The following is a 20,624-nucleotide window of genomic DNA, read 5'->3' on the forward strand; positions in this document are numbered from 1 at the left end:
CCTCACCAGGAAATGAATCAACTGGCATCTTGACCTTAGATGTCTCAGCATCCAGAATTATGAGAAATAAATTTCTGTTTTTAAAGCCACCAAGCCTATGCAGCTTAAATAGACTAACACATTGTTCCATTCTCTTAGGTTATGTCCAATTTTAACATAACGGTTATATCCATGGGCTGTGGAGTGAAGCGGTCTTCTAGACTGGTTTGTAAATTCTGGCTGAAACTTTTGTTAGCTATTTGAATTTTAGAAAGTTCCTTAACTTGTCAGAGCTATCAGTCCCTCATTTATAAAACAGGGATAATAACAGTATAAAGCTCAGAAGGTTGCCAAAGGAATTAAATGATATAATCTACACAAGGCCCATAGCTCAATGCTTGGTACCAAGTAAAGCACTCAATACATGTTCACTCTATTTTTATTTTAAGAACCAGGTCAAATGCTGTCTTACCCATGAATATTTTTCCTTCTTCGTTTTTTAAAAGACTTTATTTATTTATTTGACAGAGAGAGATCACAAGTAAGCAGAAAGGCAGGCAGAGAGAGGTGGGGAAGGAGGCTCTCCACTGAGCAGAGAGTCCGATGCAGGGCTCGATCCTAGGATCCTGAGATCATGATCTGAGCTGAAGGCAGAGGCTTAACCTCCTGAGCCAACCAGACGCCCCATCCTTCTTCATTTTTTTTTTTTTTAAGATTTAACTATTTATTTGACAGACAGAGATCACAAATAGGCAGAGAGGCAGGCAGAGAGAGGAGGAAGCAGGCTCCCTGCTGAGCAGAGACTCCCGATGTGGGGCTCGATCCCAGGACTCTGGGATCATGACCTGAGCTGAAGGCAGAAGCTTTAACCCACTGAGCCACCCAGATGCCTCCCTTCTTCATTTTTTTTAAAAGATTTTTTTTATTTATTTGAGAGAGAGAGAAGCACAACAGGGAGGGATGGAGAGAAAGAGAGAGAGAGAGTCTTAAGCAGACTCCATGCAGACTGTGGAGCCCAATGTGGGACTCAGTCTCACAACCCTGAGACCATGATCTGAGCCAAAACCAAGAGTTGGATGTTTAACCTATTATACCATCCAGGTGTCCCAACTTTCATTTCTGTACCTTCTCCCTTCCGAGAACTTCCATTCCATTCTAGTCTCTTTTATCAGCATTTTTTTAAATAGGATTTTAAATCTTAGCATTTTTCTTCTCTCACTGTTTACATGTGTCTCCTTTCCTTCCTAGACAGACAGCAACCCAATCCATCTTAGCCTCCTCAATACCACTTATCACAATGCCTTACACTTGGGAAATGTCTGCTGAATGGCTGTTCCAAAAGAGAACCAGGGTTGCAGTGTGTGGGATAAACTGCAGAAGGGAAGAGAAAGAAGGCAAAGAGATGACGGGCAAGGTTAGGGCAATAGTTCAAGTGAAAGATGATAAAGACTGGAGCAGACTATGGAAAACTGAGCTGCAAGTGGTGAAAACCGAGAACGACAAGGAAGTGTCATTTAGGGACACCCTCCGTCACAGCATAAACACTGCCTTCTCCCTACTCATCAGTATGTTCAAAAGATGAATGCTACTGACCAAAATCAGGATTCCTTTTGTAGTGCCTTGTGTAAATGCATACACATGGGTTTGCTTATGCGTGTGTTCATGAATTTGCCATTATTCATGAGTTAATAAAAACTGCATCTGTACACAGCAGAAAGCCAATCCTTTTAGCTCTGCTAAAAGCTCACAGAAAGACAAAATATACCCAGAGATACTTAAAAACACTTTTATGTGATGAGTACTTTAAGACAGCTTATCACTTAGGCAATAGTCAATTAAGTTAGTTTGAACGAGCACTGCATTTCCAGGAGTCAGTTAATTAATCAACTGATACATTTGCGACAATAGCTACTTTAAGAGCTAAATAAAATTGTGGGTTTTATTTAATGTTATGCGTTTCCTGAACTCTAACAGCATTTCCAATGCACATTATTTTGTAAGTCCCTGAAATGTTTTCCTAGTCACCCTCAAGCTTACAAAAATCCAATATGTGGGGTTATCAATGATCAAGGTTATAAGAACAAACTATGCCAACAATGCCTGCCTTGTTTTTCTCCAGATTTTCACATTCATACCCTGATAAACTGTCAAGATTTAAATGGGATAAATGAAAAGCATTTCAAGATTTAGGGTGCTGCAAGTGAGGAGGATGATTTGAAATAAGTTTATCGGTGAAAACAAGGAGGATGTCAAGATTTATAAGCATAGATCAGCATCATCTCCATTTCACCAGTATCAGTGCCATCAAATCATATTACACTGCACGCAAATACCACAGAAGAAATGACAGTCATTGGAGTTTATGGCGACAGTTTACTTGAAGTGCTACATGCAACACCACACACTCATTTTCTCAGTGATTACAAGGGTGGGGTGGCATCATTAAAGCAATTGAAAAATACCCCTCAATTACTTCAGGAAGGACTTAAAAAGTTTATTTTGCTTTTAAAGCTTTCCTTGGCCAAGACGGGATGAAAGCTTAGCACAGAAGGTGATTCACATTAAGGTGACAAAGACCAGGATGGATCATGGGATTCGGGCACTCAAAGATGTCGTGTCCTTTGCCACAAACTATTGACTTTAAAACAAGCAGAGACTATGATTTTCAAATGCAGCCCAAACACGTGAATTTTGTTTGTATTGTTCGCGGATGTTGTCCATTACTAAATCCATACTATTAAAGGAAGCCAAGGCTCATGTTTGGTGATGATACATTTTATCTTTAATTACGTATCAACAGTTCTTAAAAAATTATTTAATCAATATGATCTGAATCATCTCCTAAGGCGTAATCTATGGTCTCATCTATGACACATTTAGGGACATGATGAGGGGCATTGGCTGCTAATTCTTGAAAGAGGCAAATAAAGTTTATGGGTTAATAAGGCTTGCAGAATAGAGACTAGGCTAGGTTACGGGGGTTGGTGTGGTTGGGGGGGTGGTGTTTATTGTTTCTTACACTATTTAAGCCAGGACTATAGCTACGTAGGTATAATATCACTGAAGAGCTGGTTTCTTCTGCTATCTCTGATCCATAGGCACAAAATCAGCACTTCCCTCAGGCTGGTTTTTCTGATTACAGGATGGCCACCTGCAGCAATTGGGATTTTAGGATTCATCACTTAGACACAGTAGGAGACAGGGCACTTTCCACAAAGTTTGAACAAAATGTTATGGCCAAAAATTTGCCACAAGCTTAGCAATTGAGGCCAGTCACTGGAGCAAATGAGACAGGTCCATCTTTGGAGCTTTGCATGGTACCAGTCTTACCCAAGCTCCATGGCTGTTTCATACTGCAGAACAGAGTAGGTGTTGGAACCACCACCACAAGATCCACTGTCAGGACAACTGAAGATCATCCTCCCTTCTCAGATTAATGGCTACTTATTTTCACAAGTAGTTTTTAGATATTATAAAGTGCCAGTAGATCCTAACATACTGGTTATTCACTAAAATTTTAAGAGAAGAATTTGATGAAATAAGAACCCCTTGGAACTTTTACAGAAATATATTTTCCATATGGTGTTTTAACTAGGCATCAACAATGATTTCAGTTATCCAAGGAAATATCTCTTTCCAAAAGACTTATATTTACTCAACTAGTCCTACTAGAGGATTAAAACGAAAAACACAATAGAATATAGTCTGTAAAGTCTAGAAATTCCACATGCATTGATTAAGGGCTTGTCTATAGTCACCAAGCAATGTCACGTGAAATCTGAACTCATCCTACAATGAATTTAGTATATGAAGGCAATCCATTCTCAGGACGTACTCCCATATGAAATCAAAAAGTCCCATTATCTTAATTCATTTGGTTTCCTGTTGGGGTAGTACATGGCAAAAAACATTTGTAAAATGGTCAGGTTTTTATTTCATAAATGTCTAGATTTATGGTGTCCAAAATAAATAAAAGGCAAGCTACACACATACTTTAAAGTTTCCAGGATCCACATTTAAAAAGTTAAAAGAAACAAGTGAAATTAATTTTAATAATACCTTTACTTAACCAAATATATCTAAAATATTATCTTCTCAGCATCTAATGAATATAAAATTACTGAGACATTTTAAATCTTAATATTTTTGGTACCAAGTCTTTGAAAAACTGTGTGCAGTTTATACTTACAGTACACTCATTTTGGACTAGCCACACATGGCTAGTGGCTTCCATATTGGGCAGTAAACATCTACAGTTTCTAATATGGTTAAGCAATTAACTAACAGGTAATTAAGTAATGAAACAACAATCTCCTTGAGTTCTTGATGATTCTTACTTCATGGCTTATACCCTGGCTTTATTCCAAAAAATAAATTAATGAAGTAGTAGGTACTACCGATTATAGTAGGGTATTATACTTTGATTTCAAAGACAAGTAGACATCTTGATATAACCACAAAGATTAGGAACGTCACTTAAAATCTTAGAGACTGTTCTCCTTGTCTCTAAGATAGAAGTAATACTATTCTATCTCACTATTTTTGTGAATTAGAGGAGCTAAGTAAAGGGCTTCCACAGAATGAGGTCCATCCATTAATATCATTAGTATTATTAACTTTGCTGTCATTACTATTGTTCCTTCCTTTCCTGGCTTCTTCTCAAAATGCAGGAGGGTTCTCTTCTCTATCTCCTTTCTCCTTAGGTCTCCGGCTCTTAAACTTTTTTGACAGCAACTGAGTGAGAAATACATGAACTATCAGGACTCAACACACATATTAAAAGGAAGGCTTTAGAAGAATTAGGATATTGTTGGATTTTTTTTTTTTCACTGCTATATTCCAAAGGCCTACAAGGGCTCAGCAGAATATACTTACCAACTGACCAGTGCATGCTGATAGATCCTACTCCAACCCTTTTTAATTCTAATTTACCCATTTTAATAAGAAACACTGGTCATGATCCACTCAGTTGACTTTTTTACCCACTACTTAGTGGATAAAAAATTTAAATTTAAATTTAAAAAAATTTTTTAAATTAAAAATTAAAATTAATTAATTTTAGTGGAAAACTGTAACCCATGCTTTGTTCTGGGTCTTCATTCCACTCACAAGGCACACCTCTTGAGGTAAACTGAGGTAACTTGCTCTAAACACAAAGCGATGTAGAACCTTCAAGTTATCCTCAACTCACCCTTTTCTCTCACACCCCACATCTATCCTACCAGCAAAGAGTCATGATTCTACCTTCAAAATAAACCCAAAATTTGACCACCAACCCTACCACCACTCTGAATTCAGCTGCCGTCACCCTTGACTGATGGCTGCACTCTTAACTAGTGCCTCTGCTTGCTCACTTGGCCTTCTACAGTTAATCCACAACACAAGGTCCAGCAAGGCTCTTTTAAAAAATAAGTGAGATCAAATCACTTCTCTATTCCAACCATGCTATGGCTCCTGGGGCCAGTTAGAATAAAAGTTCTAAATCTTCTCAGTCATTTACTTATTTTCTGCTATATCCATCCCCACATTACCTTTTGGCTCTCACCTGTTGCTTCCCTCCCGGTCCAACCAGGCTAGCTTTTCAGCTTGACATATGTTAGAACCTTTGCATGGACTGTTGACTTTGCCTGGAGCTCTCTTCTCTAAATATCCACAAGGTCAACTTGCTCACCTCTAAGTCTTTGTTCAAATGTTAACTTCTTGATGAAGACTGATCTTATTTAAAATGGCAATCCACATCCCAATCTCCCACACTCTCACCATATTTTGCTTCTCTTCCCCATTGCACTATCATCTTCTAACTTAATGCCACATTCCACCTCACCATGAGAAAACATAAATCCCACAAGGACAAAGAGCTCTGTCAATTTTCTTCACTGAAGACAATGTATGTTGCATAAACAGATGCCCAAAAAAGTATGTTTGAAGCCTAATGGTTTTTTGTTTTTTTTTTTAAGAAAATCAGTCAAATGCATCCTAAGAAAAAGTCCTGGCCAGAAATTACTTTTGCCTTTTTGCCTCTTTGTTGCAGGAGGAAGCATGCAGAGACAAAACAGAAAGAAATGGAAAAAAATGTATAAAATAATGGAAATTGAAAAGATTAAATATGAGAAGACAGAAAATGCAAATTGTCAAACATTTGCTGTGTTTATCTGGTTTATATCATTGGCTGAACACCACTCTAAGTAAGCAAATTCCCACAAAGTGTTTTTGCTTGCCATTTGTTGTAAGACAGTCCCTATATCATGAAAGAGTTTCAAATTTAATACATAAAAAATGTATTAATACATATAAAAAATACATATAAAAAATGACCCATATTGATTAGCAAAATATCACACTTACAAACCTCTTAACCTAAATTTTATAGATCCTAGAGGAGTACCGAAGTATGTAAAGAACTATATACAATCAATGTTCCAGAAAATTGGTAAAAGCCCAATTCTTCTCTATAATTATAAAAATTACCACTTTTCTAAATAACTCTACCTAAAATTTATTATATATTAATCCAATTCTTTCCTACAAATCCTTATAGATTTTTTTATCAACATATCCAGAGAATCAAGTTGACCTTTAATTGTTTTATGATGTCTTAACATTCTAGCAAAATGGACACCACTTGTTCTTATAAATTTGCTCAAAAAATATGTAAAACATTTCCCAAAAATGCTGAAACAATCAATGCAAACTGGACATGGTTAAAATTACAATGGAAAATTTTAAGCCATTGATAAAGTGATCTTGTTTTCTGTGGCTACACTTCCACTTCCTGCGTTTATCTTCTTTTCAGTTAGTTGGGAAATTTCAAGGTTGCCCTATGAAACTTGATGTGGTGAGTAATAATATTGTGGTAGTACAATCCCTTTCATTTTGGTCCCCTCTACAACAATAAAACTCAAATCTGAAATTATGTAAATGAAAAAAGGAATCCAAGAAATGGGCATTTTAGTCTTGATATCTGTGTTGATCTTTCTCCAATGATCACTTGGAAAGGCAAACATCTATAAATACTTGACCCTTCTTCCCTAGATGCAGATTAGTGGCAGTCAAAGATAATTTAGAAGCAAGACTGAGACATCACAGGGGAAAACCGATTTAAAAGAAACAAAAACTTCAAAAGTTGGAGGTTTTATTTTGTAATCTCTTACTGATTATGAATTTTTGCCATATATTTTCATTTAAATACGTGAAAAATGTTTTAAGTTTGACATAAGAGCTTAAAAATCTACACCAATAAATGTACTTCTTCAAGTAACATGCTTAATCTGACAATACATTTGTCCTCATTCCACATCAATTTTGCATTCTTAGAAAAGAAAAGTGACAGACTACTTTTGTAATTAGTTTCCTTAGGTATCCTAAAGGAATTGTGCTTAGGTAGAAAACTGGTTGTCTCCTCAAGAGATGGACAATGAATTTTTTACAGGGTGATGATCTCTGGAACTTATTTTCAGAGGGATGAGTCAAACAGGCAAATAAAAGGAAACACACACAGACACATGGACAGAAAAAATACAATAAAATGGTATAATATTCAAATAAAAGCAAACATAAATGGAATGTATGTGCACATTTACTATTTTTTTTCGGTTTTTTTTTAATGTGCTCGTTGTTATTTCTAGTACAAAGAAGGAAAACAGTAAGGAAACCAAAAAAATTAATAGTAGTACATATACCACTTTATTTTTAAAAATTTTTCTTTTACTTTGCTACTCTTCCAGAAAACAAAACAAAAAGGAAATACATCAAATAATTTATGATAGATGCTTTCATATAACTGATATGTGACTCATTCCTTTTTCTATTTTGTTCTAGATTTAAAATTTTCAAAAACTAAAAAAGAAAAAAGAATATTTTTTATTCCTAAAATAAGTTGTTTGCAAGAGTAAAAATCATATTCTTTTTAAAGATTGTATATGAAAATACTGGCTTTTTTAAAAAAGCTTACATTCTCAATTGTATTCTAGAGATTACAACTTTTAGCTCCTTCTGGGAAAAAAGTCATAAATTAACATTCTCAAATTCTGATTAACTGTTACAGTTATCATACTACAGTAGGTTTGTATTATTAGGCATCTCTGCTATGGAGATAGAAAGGCTTGTGAAAATCAGGGAATTGGGAAGAGAACTGATTTTCAGAAGAGGAAATTAAAAATTTCTTTATGGGAAAAACATTTGCTTCTCTTTGCTACTGATGGAGTATAATTTCAACATTTAAAAATTATTTAACATATGGCTCATGTATAGTTCTAACCTCCATTTAGAAAATACAGCTTATTGTTACCTCCTAGGCAGCCAATGAATGAAAGCAGGATCAACTGTTTCCATGACAACATCATCTTTAATTGCCAAAAGCAAGAGTAACTCTTGTCCAGTCTCTGATGAATAGAATGCTTTGTCTTCAGGTAAATCCTTTAATCTGTAAAATATATGTACAAAGAAGTTAGACTTAAAAAAAAAAAAAAAAAAAGCTGCTTTAAAAAAATACATTTTCTTCTTTTCATAAAACTGTATCATTCACAGCCACTCAAAATCCTAAAATGGAAAAAAAAAAAAACCTAAAATGAAACAAATCTTTTGCGATACAAAAGAGAAGATTAATGAAATGTAGTTACTTTAAAAACAGTTTATGTGCAGCACCTGAGTGGCTTAGTCAGTTGAGGGTCCGACTCTTGATTTCAGCTTAGGTCATGATCTCAGGGTTATGAGATCAAGCCCATCTCTGGGGTTCAGAACTAAGCATGGAGCCCACTTGGCATTCTCTCTCTCTCCCTCTCCCCCTCCCTCATTTGTGCTCTCTCTCTAAAAAAAAAAAATTAATTAAAAAAATAAAAATATTTCATGTAATTGACATGCAGTTGGAAGCAGTTTCACAGAATTATAAATGTTCAACAACACTAAAGCATTAAATATTAACATATCAAATACTAAAACTTTTGCTAGGTAATAATTAGAACAAATAATATATTACCCTAAAATTCTAATCTTTCTCATTTGCTCTAATGATAACATTTTGGTAAAACTAAGAGTCAAATATGAAGATATCTTGAAGCACCATTTTCACTGTCTCTGAATCCCTAATAAGACATACAAATTATAAATAGCATTATCAATGCTCATATTAAGCCTATTTTTTTCAGAGACAATTATAAAAATCCCCCAATTACATATACTGCATAAAACAGATCAAAAAACGAGAATGGTGGAGACTGTTCAGTCTGAGAATCTTGAAAATGAAATAATTTTTTTTCCTTTCTTGTATTTTCATGAACTTGAATATGCTGATTAAAGAGAAAATAAATATATGGATACCTTGAATCATTTCCCGCGGCCATTTGAAACTAGTTCAAGTTACAATCAATGATCAAGTAGGCTAGATCTACACACCTAAAATTGAATAATCTTTTCTGGACTGCTGAAACACAGCTGGTTCCATACAGGCGAACTGATGCTTTGACTATCATCCACATTAGCAGAAAAGATATAAAACTCTGATTCAGCAGTTGCTATGGATTGGGCTGTATTAGTTGTTGCTGAACCAGAGATAGAAATCTCAGCTTTCTCAAGACAGTGGTAGTTTACCAAGGGATCCCGATTTGTGATGTGATGTATTTGACTAGAATCAAGTGTGTCCAGATAACAATTCTGATAGTGAAAATATGACAACTTGCAATTAATTGTACTTGTACATAATATCTTAAATAAGTCATTCCTCTAGTAATGTTGTCCCTGTGCGCTTGTAATCTAATATATGTTCTTGCATGGGAAGTAAGATGGAGGTTGTAACAAAAATTCCAGAATTTGGGTATGATTTAATCCACAGGAATCTGAAACTGTAGAAATACAACTGGGAACTACTGTTCTAAGAACAACAAGTTAGTAACTTTTACCATCATGGGATCTGTGACCATCTCTCACTAGTCCCATTACTACAAACTGCATATATCTTGGGTTCTGCTAACACAAACACTGCTAAATGAATTCAGATGCAAGCAGCTTACTTGGATGGTAAAGGACAAAGAGTCAGGGTATGAAGAAAGGAGACAAGGGGAGGAAGGAAGCCAATAAAGGATAAGAAATAAAGCCACCAATCCCTAGGTTTGACAGGACCTTATTCTCACTGGGGAAACTCTGAAGGTCCAGACCCAGTAGAGTGTATGCCTCAGAGTCCTCCAAGACTTATTTGGAGTTGCCCAGAGTTATCCTTGCCAATGGACAAGGAAGCTGGAATATTTATACAATAACTCTCATTAGTTACCATTTGAAAGCTATTTCCAGGGAGTTTTACCCAGCACTTCTGGGTAATGGCTCCAGAGGCCAAAAACATGGCTTCAGGTAAAGAAATGTATATGGTGACAACTGAAAGCAGTGTGTGCACTGACATGATGAAAAACTAGAGGGTATATGTGGGGGAGATGTAGTGTCTATTACAGTGGGCCCGTGAACCTGAGAGTTTTTGAAGCTATTTTCCATACCATCAGATCCCAAAAGACTGAGGATCAAAATTACTCAACGATTTAAGCACACAAGTGAGGGCACACTTTCTGCCATTATCAACTGTCACACTGCTCAACCTTTTCCAGTGGCTGAGTTTCCCCACTTGCATCAGAGGCTTTCAGATACCAAGCCTTCCTTCTTTTATTTCTTCTCAGTCAGTGACACATTTTATGTCCATATTGTTTTTTACTAACTTGAACGATAACTGAAATCATTCGAGATTACATTTAACTTATAACTGACATCCATAAATGCTATAATCTCCTTGTAATCACTGAGCATGTAAGGAAAGTAGTCCAGAAACCATGAGAAGGGTAGCACAACTATACAAACTCACACACACACATACACATGCGTGTGTGTGCACAAAGTAGAAAGGCAAGAAATAAAAAAGAAAAAAAAAACTTTCAAATACAATGGCAGTCATAAAAGGCATGAAACATGAAATGCAATGATATATGTGATGCGTCAGATTCATAAAAAAATTGAGAGTGACTGCAAGATCTATTAAAGACTGAAGACAATGGATAAGTCTTGAACAGAGGAAAGGCTTGAGGAGTATAACAGTGACTGGACTGGTATCTCTTCCTCTGAGGACTTAAAGCTATCCAGGTTATACATGAAATTGAACTTGGAAAGGATGGGGTAATAACAAACATAAAAAGAACAAGTAGTTCGAATTGTCAAGAAAAAGAAAAGACAAACTTTAACAAAGCACCCTGTAGTACCGTCATCATAATCATTATTAAAAAACATCCAAGGGTACCTGACTGGCTCAGTTGGTAGAGCATTCGACTCTTGAACTCATGGTCATTAATTCATGCCCCATGATGGGCATAGAGCTTACTTTAAAAATAATAAATAAATACATAAATGTACTACCTATTTTTAAAAAAAGCATATTCATGTAACTATTAGAAGCTCTGTTCTATGTCATATAGAAAACAAAATGTAGGGGTGCCTAGGCGGCTCAGTCAGTTAAGCATCTGCCTTCGGCTCAAGTCATGATCTTGGGGTCCTAGGACTGAGCCCCATGTCAGGCTCCCTGCTCGGTGGCGAGTCTGCTTCTCCTTCTCCCACTTTCCCTGCTTGTGTTCACTCTCTTGCTGTCTCTCTCTCTCTCTCTCTCTGTGTCAAACAAATAAATAAATAAGTAAGTTCTTAAAAGAAGAAAAAAGAAAACAAAATATGGTCTCTGTTCTGATACTGCAGTGAAGAAAGAAAATGTTACCAACACTTACAAATAGGATAAGGAGAAAATTACTAGACTGATACTCTCTGAAGGTAGGACACAGCTCATCCATCACTAGTAGTTCCAATGTTCCAAACATCCTGTATATACAGTAGTGGGCTTTCAAGTTTCAAGTTTTAATGTTTCTTGCTGAGCTTTAAGAACAATGAATAATTCAACTCAAGAGATTAAATCTTTGTACTGGACTTCATGTGAGTGAAAGCGTTTCTGTTAGAACAAGAAGATAAGTCACAGCTTTGGATCTAGCCATCATTTGAAAAATCACTTCAGAAAAATGTGTATAAAGGCATTAAAAAGATGGTAACTTAAAAAAATGTTTTTGGGGGGCACCTGGGTGGCTCAGTCAGTTAGGCATCTACCTCAGTTCAGTCGTGATCCTGGGGTCCTAGGATTGAGCCCCGATCAGGCTCCTTGCTCAGCCAGGAGTCTGCTTTTCTCCCTGTCTTAACCCCTGCCAATTATGCGCGCTCTCACTCTCTCTCTCTCACTCTCTCTCTCCAATAAATAAATAAATAAATAAAATCTTTTAAAAATATGTATCTTCCAGGGTGCCTTGGTGTCTCAGTCGGTTGAATGTGTCTGACTGGTGATTTCAACTCAGGTCATGATCACATGGGTCATGGGATTGATAGAGCCTGGCACCAGGCTCCACACTCAGCAGGGAGTCTATATGTCCCTTTCCCTCTGCTCCTCTCCTCACTTGCCCTCTCTCTCTTTCTAAAATAATAAGTAAACAAATCTTTTTTAAAAATGTTATCTTCCCAACAATGCATCCCCAAAGTAACATGCATATCACTTAAATTTTAAAAGTATAAATGTGTCCAAAGAAATTCTAAAATCTTTTGGAAAACTCATTCATTCAATAAATACTTATTGAGCACCTAGTAAGGGCTGGAATTTCAAGACTCAGGGAAGGTTGACGGGGGATGGGGTTGTCAGGTCACCGATGATTCCTGTCTTCAGGAATTCCTGCCTACAAGCAGGGAAACATGATAAAATTCAATACAAAGTATTTATAAACTAGCCACTGTGAAATGTAAAATGTAGTGATAGAAGTTTCTACGAAAGGCTCAATGAGAATGGCCCTCATCAGGAAGAGCGGGGAAGCTCCTCTAAGGAAATAAAGTATAATGGAAGAAAAGAAGAGATTATATATAATCAGAGGTGTGTATATGTTAAATGGTAAAGGAAAGAAGAAATTTCCCAGGTATACACAAATACTTGGTATGGCCTTGAGATGGTAAAGAGGCTAGTGACTCATCACTGTCTGGACCCTCTCCCATCAACTACCACCTCATCTCCCAAGAACTGCCCTAGCACCCCACTCCAACACCCTGCATTGATCACATAAAAGGTTAATCCCTGGCTAAGCAAGGGGCTTCCAGAACTTGCTCTAGTCCATGGCCCTTCTGAATGGTCAGTGGCCATGCCCTATTGCTGGTTAAATATTTTGGCAGTCCACTGTGGAAATAAGGAATAGAATATGCAAAGGCCTTGGGGCTTAAGGGTTCCTGGCTTGTTGCTAGAACAGAAACAAAGTTACTGAAATGAAATGCGGGGGCCCAGGTTGAGTGTGGTATGAAATGAGACTGCAGATGTATAATGCCTAGTTGTATATCTCATATGCCTGGCTAAGAATACTACTATCAAGATAAAACCCTTTGAAAAGTTACTGCAGTGTTAACTAGTAATTGCCACAATCAATGAACATTCAAATCAGACATATTATAATTTATATCAGACATAAAAGGATGGAAAGAAAACATTTTGCAACACACCAGTTTCATTCTTACCTTCAAATTCATAGAAATCAGAGGCTAGTCAATATTAGGCAAACCCCCAGGTTTAAAAGAAGAAAAATATATATTCCAATCTTCTTATAATATGCACACACACATACCCAAACACACACACAGAAACACAATGAATAAAGTTTGAACATAAAATAAAACCTCATTTAGGAACATTATTTCTAAAAATTATGTTGCTCACTTTTAATCAGTGCTGAAGTAGGGCACTGACTTTATAAATAATGAAAGTAATTAATACAATCACAACCTGACTTCTCAGCATTGCTAAGTATTGTCACGGAGAGAAGGGACATATAAAACTTGTCCCACTTCTGAAATCACCAAGCTAAAATAAATACAAAGGAAGCTACTGAAGCAAGACAAATACAAATCAAAATGTCATCTTGCCGCATTAAAATATTCTACTAGTCATAGGAATGTTTTAAATCAAAGAAAAAATAGACTTTTTAGAATTTTCTCTGCTAATAGACATTTGCATCTGAGGGCTACAGCTTAATATATTCACAACGCGATTCTCATGGCAATCTTTAAATAGCCCCCAAATTTAGTACATATTGACAACTGTACTATCTATTCTTAATGTCAGCTGAGCTAAAAAAAAAAAAAAAAAAAAAATGCTAGACCTTGGAATCAAAACCAAAAATGCTCTAAATAGTTGTTCCTGGTTGCTCTAAAAGAAGAGGCCATTTGTGGCTTTTGTCACATACTTTACAAAAATTGCTAAGATTGTGTATCATGAAATATTGATATATACTTATAATATTAAAAGTATATGGACAACTTTGAATGTAGTCTTGGCAAATGCTCAGAGTTAAGCTTCTTTAGGTGGTGGAAAATTTAGGCGTGAGAATGATCTGGCTTCGTTTATATCAGAGTAATAGACACTTAATGAGAGCTCTCTTTTTCAATGAGACAAACCCTACAGAAATTTTGTCTAGAAGGACTGCTTAACACATGTCTCACATCCACAGAAAGACAACTCTCACTCTGACATGTGAGAAAGAAATTCCATTCTTTGAATATGTGGGTTTCCCACCCTCCACCAAGACCCTCCCCCAAAACAGATTAGAGACCTATACTACAGTAGAACACTCAATTATTAATGGATAGATAAAAGTTTGCTGGGTTTTGAATTATGAGTGTTCTAGAACTTCTATTAACTCACTGTCATGGAATATAACCATAATACCATCGCAGCCAACTAATAAATAAGTTTTAGGGTTTGATGCGATCTCACATCCTGCTGGATCAGATATCAGGCATCATCTACCTCCCTTGTTTTCATTCACAATCATCATGTGAAATGTAGGTGATCTAGTCTGCATTGTAGACCTCTTTCCTGCTGGAACTGAATGGGTAGGGAATGAAATTTACATGAGCATTGGACTCCTAAGTCCAAGATTCCTGACAACACACGCATTCTCCATACAGTTCATAAATGTTCAGCAGGAAGGAGAGGGTAACTAATAACATGCCCAAGACTGGTGGTATCTTCCCAGTTCTGTGTTTACAGTGGTACAATCAGCAAGCACAGTAAATGCCAGCCAAAAGTCATCTCGTGCTCCCAAGGACCCCTACAGCACCTGATTTTCTTTTCTTCATTCTCAACATTTTCAACACCTTCCATTACAGTTATTTTGACTATGGCTTCCTTCTCCAACTAAACTAAGATCTGCTAAAACCAAAATAAAAACAAAAACAAAACAAAACAAAAACAAAAACAAACAAACCAGCGATTTATAACCTGCTGTAGGTTAAGACCCCCTCCAAGACTTAGCCAAAGCTATGGATTCACCTACCTCCCTACCTGAATACAAACAGACGGATACAACTTTTGTACACAATTGCTTTACTACAGTGAAAAATAATTTCTTTCACATAGATATGATATATATATATGCAGATGTTCAAATATGCATGTGAATGTATACTATTTAGAGATTAATTTGTTTCTTTGTTCATGCAGAGATGAATAGAGACTATCAAAATAGAATTAAATATAAATTATACACAGAGAAAAAAATCTGTTAAAAAATATTTGGATAAGGCTACTGTTGAAGGCTTGACAAAGAAGTTGAAAGTATGAAGTTGCTTTTGGTACAGTGAGGCATGGCATCTGTGACATCCAGTTAATTTTTCCTTTTGGTCTTTCAGCAATCAGTGTACACAGGCAGAAACAGAACTAGAGTCACGTTGCACATACATCGAGTCGATGAGTCAGCGCTGTAAAAACGCTGCCGGAACACTCTGAGGTGCCTTGTTTGATTTCAGAGCCTCTTTACTTTGTCCTCAACTCAAAAACATCTTCTCTAGCAACTCAAAGAGATCTCCCTGTCCTCAATTCAAAGAGATTTGCACTGATGATATGTCAGGAAAAATTACATATCCTTTTTTCAATTGGTTCCACTGCCTTCAGCCAAACATGTGCTGAAGGGAAAAGACACAGCCACCAAAACATGCCAACCCATTTCCTCCTTCAAAAGATTAGACAAAAATGTCAACCCTTCCTAAATATACTCCAAAGAGGGCTTAACTTCAATATTCTTGCTTTATGTTAACCTCAAGTGAGCATAGCCATTTCCAGGGCATGCTATTTTACAAGTATCTCTCCACCAATGAATGGGTGACTACTTGGCATGCAATGCTGCCCCTTGCTCAATGTTCAGGACAATACTTTTGTTTTGGAGCAAGTCTGAATTTCAAAAAAAAAAAAAAAAAAAAGGCGGGATTTTCTAATGCAATCTTCACCCCCTGAAAAAGACACTATGGAGTATTATGCCTCCATCAGAAAGGATGAATACCCAACTTTTGTAGCAACATGGACAGGACTGGAAGAGATTATGCTGAGTGAAATAAGTCAAGCAGAGAGAGTCAATTATTATATGGTTTCACTTATTTGTAGAGCATAACAAATAGCATGGAGGACAAGGGGAGTTAGAGAGGAGAAGGGAGTTGGAGGGAAATTGGAAGGGGAGGTGAACCATGAGAGACTATGGACTCTGAAAAACAATCTGAGGGGTTTGAAGTGGTGGGGTGGGTGGGAGGTTGGGGGAACCAGGTGGTGTGTATTAGAGAGGGCACAGATTACATGGAGCACTGGGTGTGGTGCAAAAATAATGAATACAAAAAAAAATAAATACTGTTGCTGAAAATAAATAAAAAATAAATTAATTAATTTTAAAAAACTGCTCAAAGAACACACAATGTAGATAATACCATCCTTATTTTGCAAATAACAAAATAGAGGTTCTGAGAGGTCACGAGATTTATCCTCAAAAAAAAAAAAAAAAAGATTGTCTCATGTTTTTCTAATATAATCAGACCTAAGTTGCTCTTTGGGGATTTTTTTTTTTTTTAAATACATCTGTTGAAAGGAACCTTGCCAGGGTACCTGGGTGGCTCAGTCTGTTGAGCATCTTCTCTTGGTTTTGGCTCAGGTCATGATCTTGGGGTGGTGGGGTCAAGCCCCATGTCAGGCTGGATGCTCAGTGTAGCATCTGCTTGGCATTTTCTCCTTCCTTCTGCTCTGCCCCCACCCCTGCTCACACACATGCTCTCTCTCTCTCTCTAAATTAAAAAAGAAGAAGAAGAAGAAGGGGTGCCTGGTTGGTTCAATTGGTTAAGCATCTGCCTTTGGCTCAGGTCCAAGGATCGAGTCCCTCATCAGGCTTCCTGCTCAATGGGGAGTCTGCTTCTCCCTCTCCCTGCCCCACGCTGGTGCTCTCTCTCGCTCTCTCGGTCTTTCTGGAATAAATAAACAAAATCCTTTAAAAAGGGAAGGGAAAGAAAAGGAAAAGAGAAAGGAGAAAAGAAAGAAAAGATCCATGCCCTAATTAAGGGACTTAGACTTTGGGGTCTCACCACATTTAGTGATAATGGGAAAACTAAACAATAAGCAAATTCAATGACATATTTTTATCCTTGACATTTTCCAAATTAAACAGGGACAAAATGAACAAAGACAATTTTCCATAATTATAAATGCTGCATGAGTCTTCTCCTTCTTATTAAATGGGAAATTATTGTAGACCTCATGACACGGTGATGAGAAACAACGTACCTTTCCTAAGTCTGCATAACAACATTCCTTGCCATCATATGTTTTTTAGAATTTTAAAATAGCTTAATAACAATATGATGGAAATGTTTTTCTACAAAGACAATTTTCAAACTTTCAGAAAGGAAAATGAATAGAATATAATAACCACTGCCTTTTATTGAGGGTTATTTCTCAAGTACAGTCCATACACTAACTCATTTCATCCTCAGAATAATCCATAAACATTCTATTATCACCCCCATTCTTCGGATAAAGAGACACACAGATCGGTCAAAATATTTACCTCCCTAAAAAAGGATGACAGGTTCTGTGTATTTTCTATACATCTTTTTTCACATAATAGGTGTGAAATGGAATGCTTAGGCAATAGGACCATTAGGGAACCATAAAGTATGAGCTGATATTGTATATATTTTTAAAACTCTGTATTAATATAATAGGCAATTGGAGTCAGTTCGTTAAGTTGTAGCACATTAAATTTCGTTAAATTTTTAAGAAATTAAATTTCTTCTGTCAAGGGAAAGGACAGGGCTATTTAAATAAACAGTTCTTCTGCTTGATTTCAAGCTTATACACTGTGATAAAACACCACCCCTGTTGCAGGCATAAATTAAGAAGAATTTAGCAACACTATTTAGGATTAAATCAAGATATCTCCAAGACACACTAAATCACAATCATTAGGTATAAAACAGTGTGTGCGAAGTAGGATACTTTTTGTATGGGGACAAAAATCATATATCTATATACGTTTGTAAGCATGGAGAATAGCTTGAAAGGATATGTGAGAACTGAAGAGAGCAGCTGTTTCTGGGGAGGAACTGTGCAGTTGGGAACAGGGACTAGAGGAATAAAATATTTTTGCATTATTATATATTATTATATATTTTAAATTTTCTTCAGTATACATATTTAGGTTGCCTAATACAAAATATATAAATATAAAACATTAATAAACAATTTTAAAAGAAAAAATATTACTTCATTTCTAGCATGGTCAAAAATGTATAAATAATTTTACTGCCAGAGTCAAGTAGAAAAAGGAAAAAGGGAGTTGAAAAGTACTAGAAAGAACCCTTCAGCATTCCCAGCAAGGCCATTCTATTTCTTCCCTCATAATTTTGAATGAATGAGAACATTCACTGAGTGCCTACAGCGTGTCAGGGACAGACACAGAGAAGATATTTTAAAGTAAAATATCATCTTTGCCCTCAAGAAGCATGCTGGTCCATAAAAAGATTCTGGAGTGGAGAAAAGAAGTCTGCAACAGGATGTTAACATGAAGTTCCTTCGGTCACCCAGACACAGTAGGGATCACATCCCACGTGAAAGAGAGGTTCCAGAACAGAATGGGGAACAACTTTTCAAAGGAGATACCGCAAAACCATATGTCTGACTCTGAGACCCCTGTTCCCATGAGAGGTTTCAGGAGACTAAGTGAAGGCTTTGAAAAATGTTTCTTTGAAGAGAATTCTGGTAAGTCCCACCCCCTTGGGGGCAGGAAGAAGGGTACTTCTTTGCAGCTCTGCTTTAAGGACTCCAGAGAGAACTGCACTCAGGGAATGCCGGGGTCTAGGACCACACTGGAGAGTAAGAGCAGGCTGAAGCGGAACAGAAGACGCAATGTGCGAAGGAAATGGATCTTAAAAGAGGACAGGAGCAGAGCGGCTGGCATTTCCCGGGGGCCAGATACACACTGGGGAGTACACGGGGCAAGGCAGGAGGAGGAGACCTGCCAGAGGGAAGCTAGCGAACCTCTGGACTTCCGGCAGCTGAGGAAGTAGGAAATGACAAGGTCGGGTGGGCATGTATCACCACAGAGACCTGAAGAAGGGACATGTCCAAAGTTTGGGGATCTCTAAAGAACCCATGAAAGAACCAATGAAAGAAAACAGCAGTTCTACGTTACTGGCGAGTGTCAAGTGCCATGATCTTAAATCACTCTAATGAAATCCATCAAGTACCAGGGGCCGGCCTTTTTCTTCTCTTTCCTTGTAAAACACTAAGCCAAACTGGAATCAGCAAATTAAGGGGAGGGGATAAGGATATGCCAGGTAAGAAGGAAAGCCAAAAAATTCTTTCTCTAACTCCTGACTTCCCCTCTCCAGTAGCTGAACGCTGGAGGGAGATGTTTTGTCTCCAAATTAAGTTCTAAGTTTTACTATTACACAGACTGGGCACTTTAATTTTTTTATCAAAATTACATCTGATATCTAAGCATCATCAAAAGCACAGTGTAGGGGTGCCTGGGTGGCTGAGTGAGTTAAAGCCTCTGCCTTCAGCTCCGGTCATGATCTCAGGGTTCTGAGAACTGCACTCAGGGAATGTCAGGGTCTAGAGACCACCACGTCACGCTCTCTGCTCAGCAGGGAACCTACTTCCCTTCCTCTCTCTCTCTGCCTACTTGTGATCTCTGTCAAATAAATAAAATTTAAAAAAAAAAAAAAAGTACAGTGTATAGGGCCACTTGGGTTTTTCATGCAGGGGCAGAAGCGGATTCTACAGAAAGAATCTAAGGGGAAAATAAGAGACAACAAAGCTGCTTCTGGTCCCAGCTCATGAGCTGTAGCTTTTCAATGTACAGTTATAGACAAGAAGTATGACCAAGAGTTAGACAAGAAGTATATAGATATATATATATATATATATATATATATGTATATATATATATATATAGTTAGACAAGAAGTATCTACAAGACCAATATAGACAAGAAGTATGACCAAATGAGGACACTTCACAGGACATACTAGAACAGGTGGCATCCAAGGTAATTCTTAAATTAAAAAGAGCTTACCTAGGAGACATGGAAGAAGGGAGGTTTGGGAGGACATCATAACACCAGCAAAACCCAGCATAGTAAGTGATTCATCGTAGCGAATAAAATGATACAGGGAACGTCCAGAAAGCACTGGGCTGAGAGACGGAGAAGGCCAACCTTTATGATGTGAGCAGAGAAAGAAGAACTCCTCGAGGAGAGCAAAGGACCGTTAAGAGGCACAGGGCAGCCCATAGATAGACG

General features: G+C 37.1%; 1 protein-coding gene across 1 annotated transcript in view; it reads right to left on the reverse strand.

Moving 5' to 3' along the window:
- CNTN3 (contactin 3) overlaps positions 1-20,624 on the reverse strand; it is a 338,845-nt gene that overhangs the window by 239,898 nt on the left and 78,323 nt on the right. The window contains exon 2 of the mRNA XM_059390166.1: positions 8,267-8,401. Within this exon, the coding sequence (XP_059246149.1) occupies positions 8,267-8,321 (55 nt within the window). The 5' untranslated portion in view covers positions 8,322-8,401. The remainder of the gene's footprint in view (positions 1-8,266; positions 8,402-20,624) is intronic.

Source organism: Mustela nigripes, chromosome 2 (genome assembly GCF_022355385.1).
Source record: "Mustela nigripes isolate SB6536 chromosome 2, MUSNIG.SB6536, whole genome shotgun sequence".
Lineage (NCBI taxonomy): Eukaryota > Metazoa > Chordata > Mammalia > Carnivora > Mustelidae > Mustela > Mustela nigripes.